This window comes from Notothenia rossii, assembly GCF_949606895.1.
Source record: "Notothenia rossii genome assembly, chromosome: 11".
Lineage (NCBI taxonomy): Eukaryota > Metazoa > Chordata > Actinopteri > Perciformes > Nototheniidae > Notothenia > Notothenia rossii.
In genome coordinates, this window is record NC_136910.1 from 17571854 (window position 1) to 17591495 (window position 19642).

At 38.5% G+C, this 19642-nt stretch overlaps 1 protein-coding gene across 4 annotated transcripts in view; it reads right to left on the reverse strand.

Moving 5' to 3' along the window:
• LOC307024184 (rho GTPase-activating protein 27-like) overlaps window positions 1-16390 on the reverse strand; it is a 29233-nt gene extending 12843 nt beyond the window's left edge. For all 4 annotated transcript variants that reach the window (XM_079658099.1, XM_079658098.1, XM_079658097.1 and 1 more), the window contains exons 1-3: window positions 16253-16390; window positions 15739-15860; window positions 11225-12054 (exon numbers count right to left, since the gene is read on the reverse strand). In XM_079658099.1, the coding sequence (XP_079514225.1) occupies window positions 11225-12004 (780 nt within the window). In that variant the 5' untranslated portion in view covers window positions 12005-12054; window positions 15739-15860; window positions 16253-16390. The remainder of the gene's footprint in view (window positions 1-11224; window positions 12055-15738; window positions 15861-16252) is intronic.
• Between the last annotated feature and the right edge of the window lie 3252 nt (window positions 16391-19642).

The window sequence follows — 19642 nt, forward strand, 5'->3', positions numbered from 1 at the left end:
GAAAAACGTTAACATCAGTGGTGTTTTTGTCTAAAAAGCCATTTTAAAGCTAGATAAAAAAAAGAACAACCATAGCAACGAGAGCCTTTGGCCACGAGCCAACTCAATGTAGAAAACTAGGTTAAACTTCCCCACCATCATCAGGCATTGTCTTGCCCTGCAGCAAAGCAACGACCTGCCCTATTATTAGTTATAACTAAGATTATTTTGTATTAGATACAAACTGCATTTCCACTTTCTGTCTGTTAGAGGCAAGCTGTTTGAACATCCCTGTCACGTTACAATCATAAATAGAGCTCTTGGCTGCATGGCATGCAAATCATCACAACACATTTGTTTAAAGAACGACAATTAGGAGTGATCTGACATGTGATGAAAGGCTGCCTCTGTCCTCCGACGCAATGAAAAGTGCAATTTTAAATGATGCCGCTGCCTGGATGAAAACAATGTGAACTTTCTTTAAGTTTTTCTCTCCTCACCTGTGCTCCAATGAGGTGATTCTTCCTCAGCGTGAGACTCGTGGGATCTACAGCCCTGCAGAGTCTTTCATACGCCTTCATGGTGGCACTTCACTCTTTCAGACAACACTAACTGCTTCTTGTCTCTCAGCTGACCTCATGGTCTATATTTACCAAGGCCTGAGACCTGTGTTTCTGCATCTGTGTATCACTCTGCTAAATGTGCAGTGCTATAAAGAAGAGATGTATTACTAAGTAAGGTAAGGTGAGATAACTCATGCAATCTACAGGAAGATATTGCCAAAAACTGTCCTTCATTCATTTGACATCTGTAGATAATTGTTACTTTGTCATATTGGATTTTCAAAACAAAACATGTGATCCACTCAAAGAAATATAATTAATCGTTCAGTGCTCCTTCTTCTTATCAAGTCATTTTGGTATGCAAGTCCTTAAAGTCGTATTATCTCCATGTTTATGAATGCTAGTCCACTTGGAATAAGCATTTTTTAAATAAATGTCTAATTAAAAATCCAACCGTATTCCTGTTTCAGACACTCCTTTGTAGAGTATTTTAAGAAAAACAGTAGATTGCTTGTCAGTTTATTCTGTAAACTTCCCAATTTCAAGGAGACAATTCTGAAATACGTTCTAAACAAACGCATTTTCCTCAAACAAACATTGTTAGCAATGATACTATTCACTCGATTCTTATTTTTAAAGAACTTGTTTTTGGAGTACGCTTTTGAATACAGGACTTTTGCTTGGAATTGAGTATTTTGCCATTAGTTAAAGGTCCGGATACTTGGATAAACATTTTTATAAAATAATGAAGAGAGGAGAGCAGTGAGCGTTATGGATTTCATGATCAGCTGTGTTTTCTATCTGTCTATTCAATGTTATCACTTTGCTGACTCTCAATCTAACCTCAGTGCAGTCGATGCGGACAACCAGACAACTGACCCCTAAACAGATTGATTCAACCCAACAAAGCCCGACTCCACACACACAGAAATAGGGAATGAAACAGCTGCATCATTGATCTCTGAAATAGCTACTCTGGATAACCCCCCATACTATGCAATGGAAGAAAAAATGTTGCAAGCAGATACATACAGTATCAGCAAACGCTGTGATTTAATGTGTGTGGGAGATGTCATCCCTTTGAAGGGAATACCACTGAATACTAGCTTGTTCAATTCCTCTAAGAAAATGTACTAGTAGGGCTTAGTACTGGACTTCACTTGTGTTTTTTTTATTGTATGCTACTTTATCTGTTCTCTGCTACTCCACCTCATTTATTTGAAAGCCGTAGATACCATCTTTTTTTGAAGACCTTATATACAAATACATTATATTATATAACATACATGTGTTCTTCTTCTTTTTTGGCTTGTGACCCCAGTATTCTTTCACTTAACTTCTGGGATGTTTACAACTAAATAAATTGTTAAACGGCGTCCAATTCATTATTTCAAAGGAAGGTTTATAGAAAGGACCAAAAAGAAAATGTTGCTCACATATTTATAAAAAAACAATCTCTCAATAGCTCCATTATTTCTCAGGAGTACTTTCACTTTTGATACTCTACAATTTGATGATTATATTTCTGTATTTTCAGTTCGGATTCTGACTTGTACTTAAAGTTTCCAAACTATTGTATTGGTATTTTTACTGAAGTTAAGGATCTGAACTGATTTGACACCCAATTTTGTGGTGTAATGGTGGACACCATCAACCTTTTCTCCAACAAAGACTGGAAGAACATTTTTTTGTTATTCTGACCTTAAAACAGACAACCTTGAAAGAAAAATATCCTTGTGAGAAACATTTAAAAATGTTCTGTCACTGTGTTTTGACAGAGCACCATAGTGTACAGTGTGATATCACACAACTTAACACCTGAAAATGTCAAAACTGAACCAATAGATACAGTTTCTCACGACTGCTTTCAGAAGTATTGCATATTTGCTGATGAAAATATCAACACAGAAGAACAAAAGTTGTTCTTTAACATCCATAATAAAAATGTAAACCAACAATTACAATAGATGAGCAAACAACAGCGTTGAGCAGATCAGTTCATGAAAAGAAACAAGTGCAGGGGTGTTAAGCTTATGCAAAGCAGGAAGCAATACTGTCATAGAACACTAAATTGTTATAAAACATGCTGACCACAGAGAATAAAGTTGTACAATATAGCAATAAAAGCTGATTTTATGTTGTTGTGATCACCTACCTGAGGAACGGGCAGAGTCATTCCCCGCTTGCCCCCGTGACTTGACCAAACCCTCGAATACATGTCCATCATCTTTATATCGTTCTATTTAGAGGAGCCATGTATGCAAATATACAAATGGACTCCGAATGGATCTATCATAAGCGAGCTAGAACCAAGATCAATCAACTTGTGATGGGAAATACACGCACATTCATGAGCACACCCCGAACGCTCACATCTTCCTCTCGCAGCAGATGTGACAGTTGCAGCCCAGATAGAAAGGAGAACTGTTACAATAGCAGCAGGAAGGGGCTGTGTGAGGACTGGGTGAGACAATTGTGTGTGTGTGTGTGTGTGTGTGTGTGTGTGTGTGTGTGTGTGTGTGTGCGTGCGTGCGTGCGTGCGTGCGTGCGTGCGTGCGTGCGTGCGTGCGTGTCACATGTGTGAATTCCTGTGTACAGGGTAGGGGGGGTAAAGGGTAACTGTCTGTGTTGTTGTGCAATGAGACTAGGAAGACAAGATAGAGAATAGGGTTTGATTGCAGGAGCAACGTAAACAGAAAAAGGCCAAGTCAACATACTTCCTGATTGAGTACTCGTATGGTAAAAAAATAAATGTCTAAATGGAAACAAGTTTTTTTTAAGGGGTCACACCAGTAACCATAGTGTTATTCTCAAAGGAAAATGTTATAGACAATAAAAACACTTTGCTTTTGTCTACAGCAGCTGCTTTCAGGGCTCTCGACTAACTTTTTTCACCATCCTCCCGGAACCGTCCCGAAATACAATCTAAGCCGTCCCGAAATTAATGTGGACCGTCCCGAATTTAAAATATTAGTTTTTCTACTACTTATCATTAGTTAAAATCATTCAAAGTGACCTTTAACATAAATAAAACATCATACAAATCATTAGATGATAATTCATCAACCTTTTTATTTGAGTAAATCAGTCAATCACATGACAAAGGCCAAATATATTTAAACAAACACACAAACGAGAAAATTACTAATATTGAATCAAATCAAGTCCCATCCAATTAACAAAAAAAATCCAACACTCTGTCCTGAAGACAGAACCCAGAGTAACCACTAACCAGGAGGACAGTCTGTAACACAGTCAGGAGACCTTTACAAACTGCCCCGCCCCCTCGCACACAGACGGGAGAGAGAGATCTCGTCTGGATTGGAAAGCTCGAAAATACATCATAGACGTATGTTGTAGTCTTATTGCATATTAGAAACGGAGTTGGATAAACTAAAACTGCGATATAATGTTTATGTAGCAATACTACATATGACATATATTTTTTAAATGTCTCCAGTACCGATAAAAAGTCAGATAACGTCGGAGCTTAACGTTACCACTGTCTTTAATAATTCCGGCCCGGGCGGAGCCCGTTTAATACCGGGGCTTGGTACCCATCCATACATGGGGAGAGGCGCAGCATATTGCTAAGGACTAAATACGATGGAGGGTTCTCATCTCAGCCTTATTACCCATAGGGGATGAAGTGGAGTAAGTAAATAAAGAGGCCGGCGCTCCAGGGTCTGGTTCTGCTGTGCGTTTTTGTGATGTAAAGGTAAAACATTTCAGAATTCCTCCACGGGATACCATTGTCATTTTACATCACTCAACCCGCGAAATACACACACTCAGTATAGCCTACTGTAGATAGACCCGCGAATTTGCGGGCCAGGAATTCGCGGGCACAGCCAGCTGTGCGGCTGGCTGACAGCACATGGACACAGTTTACGTGTGTGTGTGTGTGTGTGTGTGTGTGTGTGTGTGTGTGTGTGTGTGTGTGTGTGTGTGTGTGTGTGTGTGTGTGTGTGTGTGTGTGTGTGTCTGTCTCTGTGTGTGTGAGTGTGTGTGTGTTTCGCGGGTTGCTAAATGTTTTGTGTGTTTATGTTGACAAGGAGGTTTAATAATTGTGTGCTACACACAACGTGCAGTCGATTTCATTTTCATCGCCGTTTGTAGTAGAGTTAGCAGGGTATTTTTATTTTAACTCTCGTCCCAAATTCGTCCCAAAATTATTTTTTATCCTCCCTGACACTATTTTTTTCGGCCCCGGGACGATGGGAGGTCCTTAAGCTCGAGCCCTGTGCTTTAAAGGGTTCATTATTTGATCCTCTAGTACAGTAGGTCAAGCAGATACTAATGGTGAAAAAAGGGAAGTAATAATTTCCCACAATAATACGCAAGATATTTTTTCGACAGGATATTCTTATGAAACATTGTGTTGTTAAAGTCCACGAGGCATGAAACAGGAAGTCTGGGTTCAAGGCCAACTGTTTCCACCATTACTTCCTTCAACAGGGGGCAGACAGCAGTCGGTGCATTTTGTGGCTGTTTTTGGGGCTAGGGTTAAACTCAAATTAGGTTTGAAGCATGTTGGTAGCCCTTGTGTTTATACCGCAACATCCATGTTTGCCGATTACTTTCGAAGTTTCAGTATGTGCCACTGCTGTGCCACTTCCTGGAACATCCTGGAGAGAGGAAAGTTGATTAAAAATGATTATACTGGTGTCACAAAAGGCACTAATTTAGTAAGAAGTTATTTCGCGTTTTACCGTTACCCAATTTTTTTTCCACTGCAATATTAGATGTTCAAAGAAAAGGCAACAGAAGTCCGGTGCTGTAGCATTAAGAGCGAGAAAGCCAATATATGGCAGAAAGGGTGAAAAAGAGACAAGACTTTCACCAGGAGAATGCTTTTTCTAACAAACATACTTATTTATACCCAAACAATGATCTTTTCCTAAACCTAACCATGAAGTAATGTTGCCTAAAAACAACCAAGCCGTTTTAGTTTAGTTTATGAAGCTTACCACATGTTCAAAACTGCAAATATGCTTCAAGATGTGACAGATTACCTTTAAAACGTTCCTAACGTACGGAACTTAATTCAATTAACAGCGCACTTATTTTAACCCAAACCATGATCTTTTCCGAAACCTTACAAAGTTGTGTTGTCGCCAACACAAAATTCAGTAGTTTTGTTTGAATTCACAACATTAACCCCATTTATATGACTGACCCTGCATACAGTACGTATGCATGTGAAGTGATTAGGTAATCGGAGCAGGGCGTTAAATGACATGCAAACAATTTTAGTGCTTGGATAACTGAACCTAACATTGTTAAAAAACTCCTTAAAAGTGGGATGCTACTTATACGCCTTCCCAATATAGTACATTTATAAGATTCTACTTTTTTTGACAAATCTTGTTAGAATATCTTTCACTTATCTTGCAGAGTTTTGTCTGATATGGAAAGCTGTTTGTATTTAGCAAACAGACTGAAAGGTATCTTCACATGCGCCTAGGCGTTAAATAGTGTTCTTCGAGTATGATTTCAATACTTAAGCGCAAAACTGAATTCTCAGCCCTCAGCAATGCATGGAGCAGCAATCTGCCTCATTACTTAACCACATTAGCGCTCATCCAATCAGACAATGGAGTCCAAAATTGGGGCTCAAATCACGCCACAGAGCACACAGTCGAGCTATTGAATCAATCTGGCTCCACCTCCTCTTACATCACACTCCTAATGGCCCAGAATCCAGGATAACACAAGAAATGTCCATTGTGGAATTCTTAAGCTTATCACGTTCTTATCGTTGAACTTCAGGCCAGGTCTGCATGCCGATATGCGAAACCCGCTGATATTGTTGTTCCTGACAGATTTTTCCCACTCTTTCTCTGTAGGTGAAGTGTTTTCTGTGTAGGAGGGGAAACGTCTAAGTACCAGCTGTTGCAATGCTCTCTGATGCAAGTGGAAATTATTTTGCAAAGGGGCAAACTTGACATTTGGTTACAGGTGCAACATGCAAACAATCCAAAAACAGAAGTATTCAGGACTTAAGCTTTGTTTTGGATCTGGGAAACTTCTGTACTGTTAATAACTGCAGTCAGGCACCATTTTATTCAAGGTAGGGACGCGCTGAAGGATGGGATCGGAGTAATTAAGCGCGTCATTACGACTTCAGCTACAAAAACATGTTATAAATAGCAATGAGAGGACATAACCTGTGCCTGACTCATGCAACTCTTGACAAAGACTGTATCTTTACACCGCTTTGTAGATCAATATGACAACTTATCTGAGAGAGTGTCAGATGTCAGGCAGATGAAAGAAGAAATGCATAATATCCCTTGCTATTTATGTTGGTTGTGATCACTGCTTTACAATGCTGTACCCATAATCATATTGTTTATAAAAACATACTCTTAAGTCCGCCTTAGCCCCAGTTTGGGCCTCTCGTGTACGTCCATTAGTCTGAGTCACAAAGCCAAGTGTTGTTTTCTCTGAAAAGTAAATACCCAGCAATCTGTCGAAACCAAGTGTTATTATGTTACTTGCCTTTTTTAAATGAGCAAAGACGTGTCAAATCTGGCTACCTAAGTCCCAACTTTAGAAATAAATTAAAAATCTTCTTTATAATGCAACCAATAGAATATGTTTCTTACAAATGGATGTAAGAGTCTTTGAGGGCTGTGAAAAGATTATTATAAGAGATCTTTATGCTTACCTCAACTTGAATGATGGTACAGCACAAGGAAACAAGCTCTCTGCTGTCACATTTATATAAGGTGCAGTGATGCATACAGAACGTACAGTTCAGATGGAGGCAGACACATACTGCTAATACACCTAGGAAAGCTCAACCCTAGACAGAATAAACCTCATTCTCGCAGGCCCTCGGGTTAATATTCAAAACGCATCGCTGTTTCTAGTAATATGACCAAAGAATGGTAAAAATGGAAGGCTTGTCTGTGAGGTGAAAGCGACATGCACCTGTTATTTCACACACTTGATGGACACATGTGTACTGTCAAGCATACAGGTACAGAGAGGTCTGAAGAGACACTCACACTACCTGTTGGAGCAGTTTCTTGGCATTCAACTTGTCTCACACACTTTTCTCTGGATTTATAGTCTGTCTCAGGATATGGAAGATCGGCCTCAGCTGTTCAGTTTTAAAAGCCAAACTATCACACTTATTGTGCACAACAGAACAAAAACAAAGAGTCACTTGTGTCTTGGTTTGAGCACCTAACAGAAAGACAAAGCTTTTCAGAGTGGTTAAACTGGGAAGCACATTTACAGGCTGCAGACAAACCCCACTGTCCTGTCACCATGGCAAAGCAGACCAGCACTTAAGTGGCACAATATAACACAACGACAGCCACCCCCTAAATCACCACTTTCAGTTACTGGCCTCAGGGAGGAAACAGAAAAACAGAGGACACTGTGAAATAAATAAAGAAAAAACCAGCGCAAAACTTCTAATTCCAATTTATTTAAACGTGTTTATGTCGTTACCTTCAAGCACCTAATTCTTCTTTAAATGTGCTTCATTTGTGTTGGTCCAAATGTGATTTGATTTGTTTTATGTAACCTGTATAGCTGTGGATTTGGCTCGTGCAAAAAAAAGGAAAAATGTTTCTTTATGCAAAGCAGAAGAATTTTATATTCCATTATTTTCTTCAACAGTAGTTGCTAAAGTTCAATGCGACATTTGACCCCTTCTGCCATTCATTCAAACATTAATTGATAAAGACTTCTTGGACATGCTGTGTTCAATATTCAGTATGGAGCTTAATAGAGGTTCTTGCAAAGAATCAATGGTACCATTTAGGCTGAAACATAATGTAAAGGCTCCACATAACAACAAAATGCTTTAATATGAACTCAAGCAAAGATGCAACTATTCAATTAATATGGGTGTTTTTCTTTAAACACAAAAAAATGTATATTATAATGTGTTGTGGAAAAAATGATATTTGAGGAAGTGGGAAACACTGAATACTTCCACAATAATCTGACATTTTTAGACCAAACCACGATGACTAATGAACGATATGACACACCAAATTGAAAGTATAGTACACCTTTCTTCAAGCTGTAAATGAACTATAACCAAACTTTGGATTCCCAATCCCAACCGGATGTGCTCCCAAACTTAACATCCCATCAGAGACCAAAGAACAGCCCACATTCCCTGGATATTAAGTGACCTACATTTAGGGCTAATTGCAAGTTCTGCACATTACAAATACGCCAACTGGCACTGAAAGCTCCAAAGCCCTGCTCGTTGGGAGTCAGGCCAGACCCCCTCCTATCACCATGGAGATGGCCCCTTCATTGTGGGGGGAGAATCAATGCACTTCTGGCACGTCTGCAGTGGCTCATTCATACTTCCCATGAGGAGAAACACAAACTTTATCGAGTTTAAAATTCAGAATTTGATCAATGTGATGCGTAAAAGTCCCTCTAAACAAACTGTCCCAGCGGAAAGTCGTATCAAATCTCCTTCGCAAACTCCGTAACCTTGCAACAGGTGCAAACAACAACAACTTACCTGAAACAAAACTTTGCCCCGCTTCTTTAGTGATCTCCTTCCAACAGTGAATCATGCTAAAACGAAGTAAATACGCGAAAATGTTTCATGGTTCCTCCACGTCGCGTGTGATCAGAATTATTCCCAGGATCGGCCCCGGCGCTGGGGAAACCAGGTAGCAGCTGGGGGTTTTGGGAGTGGCTGTACGCAGCTTTCAGATTAACCCTTTCCTTTTACTCGGAAGCCACCCAGCTGACACTACCTGTTTGTAACCTGTTCTCCAATGACATCACTGACTGTACACAGCATTGTATTAAAGTGAAATGCACACACTAGACGTCCCTGAACAACAATTCAACACATTCAATGATTAAAAACTATACACACCCGGGGTAAAGTGCTTCCACAGCGAACAGGAACTGACCACGACTAAGACCCTGCCTCAGCTGCTCTAACTGGGGGTATTCAGGGGACTCCTCTTCCTCGCCCATTGAAATGGCATGAAGGGGAAGGCTAGCCATTCATATGCAGATGAGCTGGCACAGATACTGTGAACTCTACCAACACGGCTATTACAAGTCTGTACCTTCACTGTGTCAAATTCAACAAGTGGTTCCGATGTAAAGTCTAAACTAATCAGTGCTCATTAGTGATTGGATATTAATAAAGTACTGTAGTTAAAGGAGATTAAACACATTAAAGTATGTTAAAAAGTGTTTGAAAAGTGCTTTAACAGACTAATCATTTTGTATTATCAATTCAACTGTTAACTAATTAACAGAGGTGGAGGGACAAGTACTCAGATCTTGTACTTTAGTAAAAGTAGAAGAACTAGAGTGTAGGAATACTCGGTTAAAAGTAGAAGTCATGCATTAACAATGTTACCCAATTAAATGTAGAAAAGTATCAGCATCAAAATATGTACCAAAAGTAAAAGTACTCATTATGAAGGTTGGTCCATTTCAGAATAATATATATGTTTTGATTTTAATTATATTGATGTATTAATGTGTTTATCAAAGCTGGTAAATGTGCATTTAATGACTTTTTATACTGCAGGGTATCTTGTGAATTTACTCCAGGTATAACTAAAGTCTGATTTAAGTATATATATATATATAAAAATCTGTAAAATAACTAAATGTACAAAATAAATGTAGTGGAGTAAAAGTACACAATTTACCGTAGTGAAGTACAAGTATCTCAAAATTGTACTTACATACAACTTGAATAAAATGACTTCCCACCTCTGGTTTATAATAAGTTGTATTATAATCGTTGTGTTGCTACTGAGGAAGCTGTGCAAGACTGTGTCAATTGCATTTGTTGGATTTGAAAACAACAACATCTAAATATTTCAAAAAATCTAATGGTGTTGGGTTTTAAAGATGGGAGGCCTCTGTGGTCCTCCCCACGTCTGCCTAAGGTTACATTTGCCCCAATATTATCATATAACCTGAGCACACACAAACACATCCAACTATGGGATGCATTGTGGGTAATGTAGGCGCCAGGATTGACCATGAAGATAAATGTGTGGACTATAAAATCATGCCCTTATGAGGCCTTTTTTTGTCAAACAACCCCTTCAAAAGAATCAGTTGCCACACGTCACCACAAGTACATGGGAAGTGAGAAAGTCTGTTTTATAAAAACAACAAAGATAAGTCAAAAGATCATGAAGGGGAAATACTATGTTGTGTATGTTTACCCAATTTGCTATCCTATTACACAGGCCAAATGTATTTATATTACAATTAATTGGAACCTCTTGACACTGATCTCCATGTTCAAGGCTTTTATTTGTCATACGTACATAGCTACAGTGTAGTTATGACGATGACAATCTTAGGTATGATACTATAAATTATACTGTGACTCCTAAAGTAAACTGGCTGCACCTGGGATGGGTAAGGTTTGTCTCATGAAATACTTCATTTAGATCAAGTTCTGTTTTCACTTTGACATAAAAGGGCATTTTACAGATGAGCCCTGTTAAAAAAAGTCAAGTCTTTTTTTATTTAATGTTGTAAAATAATAATAAAAAGCCCTGTACTGTATAGAGAATGTAGCGGTTTACAAATGATGAAACTGCGCCCTCTTCTGGCTGTAACACCACAGTGACACAATTTGATTTAAACACTAATTCAAAGTTATAAATAAGAACAATAAAATGTGAAGACAATGGAAAGCTCACCTGCTCAGTGGGAGCTTCATTTGGACAGGAGGTTGCTTCTTCAGTGAGATTCAAATGTTGCTCCTCAAACACGAATGTGTCATCTGAGTCAATGGGGCCAGGCAGCTCAGAAAAAGTGTCAAATTCTGGGATGTTTAGCTTGGGTATGGTGTCATACAGGGGCGACTTAGGGGGTGAAGGGAAGTCCATATCCTCATCTTGCAAACAAGTCTGTTGCTGTATGACTTCACCCTCCAGCAGTGGCTCTTTGGGTACAGCTTTGACCTTTGGCACATGATGATGTTGTGCATACAGTTCCAGGATGTCAGTATTCAGGGGTGCAGGGGTAGAAGATAAGCCGTCTGTTGAATCCTGCGTCTGAATGCCATCCTCTCTGTGTGCAAAACTGCTGCTGATTGGTCCTTCCAGAGTCTCACAGGGCTTCACATCTTGTATTTTCTCACATAATCCAAACGTGGAGAAGCGGTATGTCTCTCTTGGAGCATCCAGATCACAAACACGAATCACTGTGGTCCCTTTACGTCGTCTTATATCGTCCATTTCCAGTGGCTTGGTCACAGGTGAATCCATCTTATCAGAAGAGTGTTCAGTAATTGTTGGGAGCTCCTTCACATACTGGGCAGGGACATAAAAGGGTCGGGTGTGCAGGTCTTTGCGTACGTGCCACCAGTGCTCATTAGTTCTGGAGACCAGGATGTAACTTTCGTTAGGTTTGATGGACACAAGGCGCCCGTCTTTCGCTGTGTACTCGAAGTCTTGCTGCACTGACACCAGCTCCATGCTCTGGTGCTCCTACGTGTCACTCGGGATGGAGCGTGGACATCTTGGAGCTGTGAATAGAGGAAATGGGAAGTTCATTGTCAATCACTTCCACCTAAATAAACACGTGACCTCTTTCACTTTTGATAATGAGGGCCTGTGAGAACAAAATGCACTACTGCAAGATCACCAGATTATAAATGACTGATGTAGGTCATCTGTTTGCATCTTGCAAATTATGTATCTATATATCACATTCCATTTACTTGTATATAAACTCTTCTTGCACTATTTCTATTTTATTTGTATTTACTTGCACATCTCAAAACATTCTCTTGCACTATTTTATCTGTTTCATTTGTTTGGTGTCCTATATATATTCATGTTGCACTGTTGGAGGAGCCTGTAACTTTGCCATATATAGCTCACTCTAAAAACGAATTCAGGCGACCTTTCACCTCCACTTAATTAAATGCACGGTTGCAAGATAAAAATGTGAGTTAATTGATTTAGATAAACATTTTAAGTTGCAAAAATTAATTTATAAGTTGTGTTGACGTAATAATGTTGGTAATTCCATCAACTTAATATTGTGTGTAATTTAAACTCTGATTTCTGCGTTAATTGACTTAAAACAAAATTCAAGTTGTAGTAAGTAATGCAATTAGCTTGATAACTTCATTGTTCTACACCTTGAGTTAAGGATTTCAAGTCCACTCCCACTTAACATGCCTGGACAAGTTCCGACAGTTAAGACAAATAGAAATATACAAAGGACATTTTAAGGTGAGTGTCATCTTTTGTCATTCAAATACAGTAGATAGCCTTGTAGTTGCACTGTATAGGCAAATTGCTGTTTGACCAAAATTAGCAGCCTTTGAACTGTTAATAGTTGTGTGAGAGGGTACAAAGTAGTAGAGGAGTAAAGTAAAGTAGTTGTGTGAGAGTAAAAATACTTTGGTTACTATTGTGATATCGCTTTTTATTAAAAATAAATCTTGGTGAAGCAGATCAAGGACATGCTTCTTGAGGTAGGATCGTTATTTAGAGTTGTCATTGAAATGCAAGTTGTTGGCAGTCACCCATTCAGAATATATTAATTTAGGTAATTTCTCTTTTTTTCCTTTTTCAAAAATAGCACAATACAATTGAAGTACGCAGAGAACTATAGCCATCCGCTGCCTTGTCGTGTGCCTTGGAGAAAAGGAAGAGGACCTTTTCAAGGAGTTTAGCAACGTAATTAAAAATCTTGAAATAAAATAAAATCCATGGGCACAGTGTAAAAACACAGGACAAAAGCACTGCTCTCTGTCAGTTACATTTTGAAGCATATTGCACTTTTGGCCACACCCCAATCAATAATATCTTAGCAACGTTCAGCATGGATAGGTATTGACAGCAATGGCATGCAAAGGATTGTGTAACATTTGAAAAGTGGCTTCTGCTCTTCAATTAACCAGTTCAAATATTGCAAAAAGATGAGAAGGTACACTAAAACTTGCACGGTTGTGATTGACAAAATCTGTCCACATGCATTTAAACACTAGGCAAAGTACTCAAAAGCACCTGTGTGTGTCTTCAGGACCACATTGCCATGATGACACACACATGCAGACTCAATAGGCGAAAACAATATCAGCGTTGCTTTAGCAGCTGGTAATAATGGCTCTGAATTTGCTAAGAGTGACAGTTTAAAAAGTATGTTACCTAATTCATTATCTCTTATGCGCTAACCTATTATTCAATGTGCTTCAAAAGGACATGAATATCGCCTTCATCAGTGACCAGTCCACCCCAGGATCTAACCATACGATGGCAACCAGCGTGGTCGAGGGAAACAATGAATGAGCAAGCATGCGTTAAATGTGTTCATACTGTTTGAAACAATGACTGTCGGCAGTGTAAACATCTTTGTTACATCTTTTGTAAAATTGATGTGTGTGATCTGCAGATTGGTGGCCATTGAGAGTTTGTTACTGTAGTTTTACAAAAACTTTACAGATTTTACATATTTGGTACTGGTTTTAAATATGCAAAGGCCTCTAACTTCGTTGTGATGGCAGCATTTATTTGCTGTGTGCCCATTTCCCATGGTAATATGGCTAATGTGTTTATTTATTATTTGTTGGGCAATTTAAATTTATGTTATTTATCTTTTTTTTCAAGATTTAAATGAAGCTCAGCGCAAGTTCTTTCAGGAAGACTGGGTGTATATACATTCACTCCGCAGCTGCATATAATCAGCTCATCACAGGCGTTCTCTTTAACCTATTACATTTCACCTCATTCTCCAGCAGCCAATCAACGTGCTGCAGCCAAACTATAAAATGGTTCTCCTCTCTCCTGCAGTCAGCTGTGATTTCAGGTGTTCATGCACCTTATCATATGGCATGTGTCAATAAATGTTCAAACTAAATTAATTCTCTCCTGGTTGAAACATCATGTGTTGAAATAAACAACTGCAGTTGAAAATAAAAAGTGAATTGACTAATATTTTTGTTGTGGAATCAATACATTTCTTTCTTTAAAGAAAAAGCTAAGAAAAAAAACTATTGAATACAATATATTTGGAGCAACTCTATTTATAAATGGTTGTCAACTTAAAAACGTGTGTTCACAATGATGGTAATTAAGTACATACAACTTAAAATTCCTTTGAAATCATACGGTAAAACAAGTTGGAGCAACTTAATTTTTGGAGTAATCAACTTAAAAACTAGTATCCCGAATGAGGGTAATTAAGTATATACAACTTAAAATTCCTTTTAAATCATGTGGTAAAACTAGTCGGAACAACTTAATTTTTTTAGTAATCAACTTCAAAAAACCTCTGATTGTAGAGGAAAAGCCTTCTCCCCTAACTCAAATAACTTTGTTGCTTTGAGACAATTTCATTAGAAGTTGTCTTAACTCAATAAACATTGATGCAAACTGTTGCGTTGATTTTCTTTGTTGAGCCAAGGTATTTGTTTTTAGAGTGTACTGTGCACATGACAATAAAGCCTTGCATCTTGAATCTTTTGTCTATTTGCAGTCGTTTCGTATCTCGTTTTGGGATCTATTGTAATCTCAGGTCTCCGTGCGGTGGTTTGGTAACTCTTTTTTTTTTAAATGGTGTATTTGTTGGCATCTCATTGTAGTTGTTTTGCTTCTTTTTGTAGTCGTTTCACAACTCTTTGTTTTTATTTTAACTTTATTTTGTGGCCATTTTGTGTCTCTTTGTTGTCAATCACACCACTTTTGGGTCATTTGCATTTGTTGGTGATCATTTACCATCCTATTGTAGTTGTGTTGGTTGTCTCTTTAGACGTTTTAATCTCTTGTAGACTTTTTAAAAGAGAGAATTTTAGTTATCCCAAAGGTATGGAAAAAGCGGGAAAGAGGGCATGTATAAAATATCAAGGCTTTTTGTGTTTGTTTTTGGTCATTTGCATTAGTTTATTGTTAGATTGTCTCTCTGTAATCATTGTTGCTTTTCTTTTATTGTCTTTTATTAACTGTTTGTACTGTTTTATTGACTTCAAAACCATAAATGTTCACAGTCACTCCAAACTGAGGCACTGACCTGTTAGGCCCCATCCAGTGCTTGACATGGAAATAAAAATGCTGACTGCATGAAAGGTCAACACCGTTTGGAGGTAAGATTATGAACAAAATGCTGTATTGGCAACAATAGAGAATCTTTTAAAGCCTTTAATTATTCTGTGCACAGGAAGTTGTTTCCAATAGCTGCAAAACAACTAAAACATACTCACCACTAAAGCAGCAGACTGAAAACTGCTAAACCACAAAACAGGAAGCCTGCACCGAGCTCAGCACGGCTTCAGTGCGGCGTCATGTGGCAATCTCAGTGTTTCTTATCAACTCCTAAAGCAAACTGAATACAAAGAAACAACAGGAGGTCATCAGCAGCTGCTTCATATGCAGAGAAATACAACTGTGTCTGTGTTGTTGCCAAATAATCACATTGTTATGTGGAGCAAATGGGAGTTAACGTATTCAAAACATAAAAGATCAAATGCTCATTGCAGTATAACATGCAATTATATATACTTAAAAATGACTTTAAAAAGATCTATGGATCATGCAAGTTAGATTTAACTTATAATATCATGTTGGAATTTGAGTATCATTCAACAACAAAAAAGGGTAAGTCAGTGCAACTCAAATTATTTGACTACACTTTCAAGGCTCAGCAGCAACATAAATCACATTCTGCACTCATACCCACACGCTTCAGCTGAGGACAATAATACATGTTCTACTTGCCTGATTTTGTTTCCAAAAATGTCCCTCAAACAATCTTCAGAACAGTTTTGTATCTGAAGAGCTGGAGCTGAAACTGCTTCTCGTCTCTGCTAACCAACTCTTATTTCCTGTTCTGTGTCAGGGTCTGTTTCTCTACTGAAAGAGGCAGCCAGTGATATATGACAGCACCGAAGCCACAAGAAATGGGAAGTCTGACTTTAGCTTAACTTCCCAATATATCTGTTATATTTATGCCTTCTCTTTATGGCACCTCACTGACAGGGAGTAGACTGGAAAGAGTGGCAAGGCGGTGATTCATTATGACACTGTAACAGGGCAATATTCAAAATTAAACTTGGTAAATGAAAAAAGACAAGTTAGTCTCTAGACACATGTTGAAATGTAAGCAATTATATATAGTTGTTATTGCAAATTTCAGCAGATGATAGGCAAACAAGAAAACAAGTTCAAAGGAAAGATCACATTATGACTTCTAAACATCAATTTGTATTATTTATATGTGTATGTATTACTGCTGCTATAGCTGAGCACTCCTGCATATGTGGGCCATGTATGCCCTGTGTTGGATTTTCAGGACAAATACACTTAACTGCTCATTTTGAAAAAGAGCAGCTTGATTTTCCCCAATGAAGTCACTATTCGGTTTTTAATGAGGTTTCATAGACTTTTTTTGTGCTGGTGTGGCTGATGAGGGGAAATACTAACAGTGTTAAGTATTAAGGGAGTAGGCCTAGTAAGACATGTCTAATTCCTTTCTCTTATACTGTTCATCATTTTTGGCAATAGCTATTTTTATATGGCTCAAAAGATAAGAAAGAAACACCACACATTCAGATTTATAGGCAACCCCCCAAAAAGACCAGGTTGGTTTATAGGCTTATGCAGTTATTACCAGAGTGGAGGAATACTATGTTATAAGTAAAAGGCCTGCATTCAAAATGTTACTCAAGTAAAAGTACAAAAGTAAAAGAATCAAAATATACTTAAAGTACGAAGAGTAAAAGCATTCCTTATGCAGATCGGTCCATTGATTATAAGTATTGATCATTAAAGTGTTATCAAAGCTGGTAATGGTGCAGCTAGTTAATTACTGTGTATACTGCAGAGTCGAGACCACCTCATCCGAGACCAAGACATTACCAAGACCGGAGAGTAGCAAGACCAAGACTTCAAGAGGTCGAGACCAAGTCAAGACCAAGACCAAGGCAGGGCGAGACCGAGTCAAGACCGGAACCAGACTACTGTGAATAAAACACTACATGATACACTTAAAATGTGTAAGATACCATAGTCAACTTGATCTAACAGATCAACATCATCGTAAAAGGACACACATATAAGATATAAATTCAACTTCATCATATTTATTCAAAGAGTTATCCTTTTCATATAAAAAAAACAGTAACATAGTAAGAACATAATATAACACATCATAATATAAATGTTACAGTTTATAAAACGACAAGTCAAATCAAGCAATCTGATTGGTTCTTAGCCGTGATATACTGAGCGTATACCACGGGTAGAATTGTAAGTTACTTTTCACAACAAGTCAGTATCCCTCCGCGTCTGAGAAAAACAGTATACCGTTGGGCTGAAAAGCAAACTGCTTTTCATACTGGAACAAGAAAGCAGCGGAGAAGTAACGGGGCAGAAAGACTCCTTTTTACGCAGCGGTCCAGACATAGACATCAAACGGCAAAACATATTCAGTGTGCAGTTCCTTTGGCATTAGGGCAGGGATATCTAGATACTTTTGAAGGTTTAACATAATGAATTGTGCTACTTTTAAAGCAAGCAACGATGTTTTCAAATCTGTAATCAGAGGTCCGCAAAAACGCTATCGACCAATCAGATTGCTTGATTTGACTTGTCAGTTTTATAAATATATTTAAATTTCTTCCGTTACGAAACAAACTTACAAAGCATAAAATGGAAACATTTAAGATTAACTTCGACCTCCGGGGGGGTCTTACTATAGTATGTAGGAGTGGATTGAGCAGTTCCTATCTCCAGAAAAAAAAAGCACCTAAACTACGACATGCAGAGCTACGTGAAGAGCAGGTAGACCAACTGGAAAAGTAGCACCATTCAAAAGCTTTCTGATGCGGGTCTTGAAACAAAGCAGAGAAATTATGACCGTTGCGAAAGCTCTCTCCACAGCTACTGGAAACCCAATCTCGGGGACCGGAGAAAGTGGAGCAATATTCTCGCCACGCCAAGGAACAGCCTCGAACAACCTCAACCTATACAAGTGACCACGTAAGCCATGCTACTGATGCTGGACAGTATTTCAGTGGCTGCACAATAAACAGCAACATACACATTAATGTAAATAAACAGCCAAATAATGGATCAACGCTCTCTGTCTAATATGTTCGCTTGCTGTTAGTGTTGTTGCATAGCAACCACCTTGCACTATGTTTTGTGCAGAAGGCAACGGAGGGACTATTTTATTTTGAACATCATTATTTACTAATAAAAACTATTTAAATTAGAGTGTGTATTTTTCTTTCATATTGCCACACTTGGTAACCGTTTTATAAAAGCAATAGCTCACTTCAGGCCGTGATGTATGCTCATTATATCACAGCTAAGGGGGTTGTCGACCCTCCGCTTCGCGTCGGGCCGAACCACGTCCCTTAGCTGTGATATAATGAGCATATACCACGGCCTGTCGTGAGCTATTGCTTAAATATGTCTAAGCAACAAACAAAAAACAAACCAACCAGGAACCACCTTTGTAGACACACACACACACACACACACACACACACACACACACACACACACACACACACACACACACACACACACACACACACATAAGTACAGTACTTGAGTAAATGTACTTCGCACCTCTTGTCTTCATTTATCCAAGTCATATTTGGATTTACAGTATATGCTGTATTTATTTACCTTTAGCCTATATCCACTAGTTGTGTCAGCCTCTCTCTCGATGCTCTGACACCGTCCCTGATGGGTGTAGGTCGCGAGGTCGAGTGTTCCACCTCTTCAAATCAAGGGTAGTACACTCATGTTTCTCTTCAGAGCGCATAAATCTTTCGCCTTTTACTAAAGATTTCCGTGGAGAGGAACACTTTGAGTTCTATCAACATTTTTTGATGCCCTGCTTCGTGTGGGGCTTCCTGAACTTGTTGAAAAGAAACTGATTAGGGTCTTATTCGAATTTGGTTTCTATTTCAAATCAATAATTCAAATCTGTAAAGCAAATACAGGTAGTGGAGTTTTAAATACGCGATTTACCTCTGAATTGTAGGCTAGTTGAGTAGAAAACAATGTCAACATTTAAAGGATTTAATATCATATGTAGCCCAGGTATAGTCTATCTCTATATGGACTATATAGGCCAACATGTAAATAGAAAAT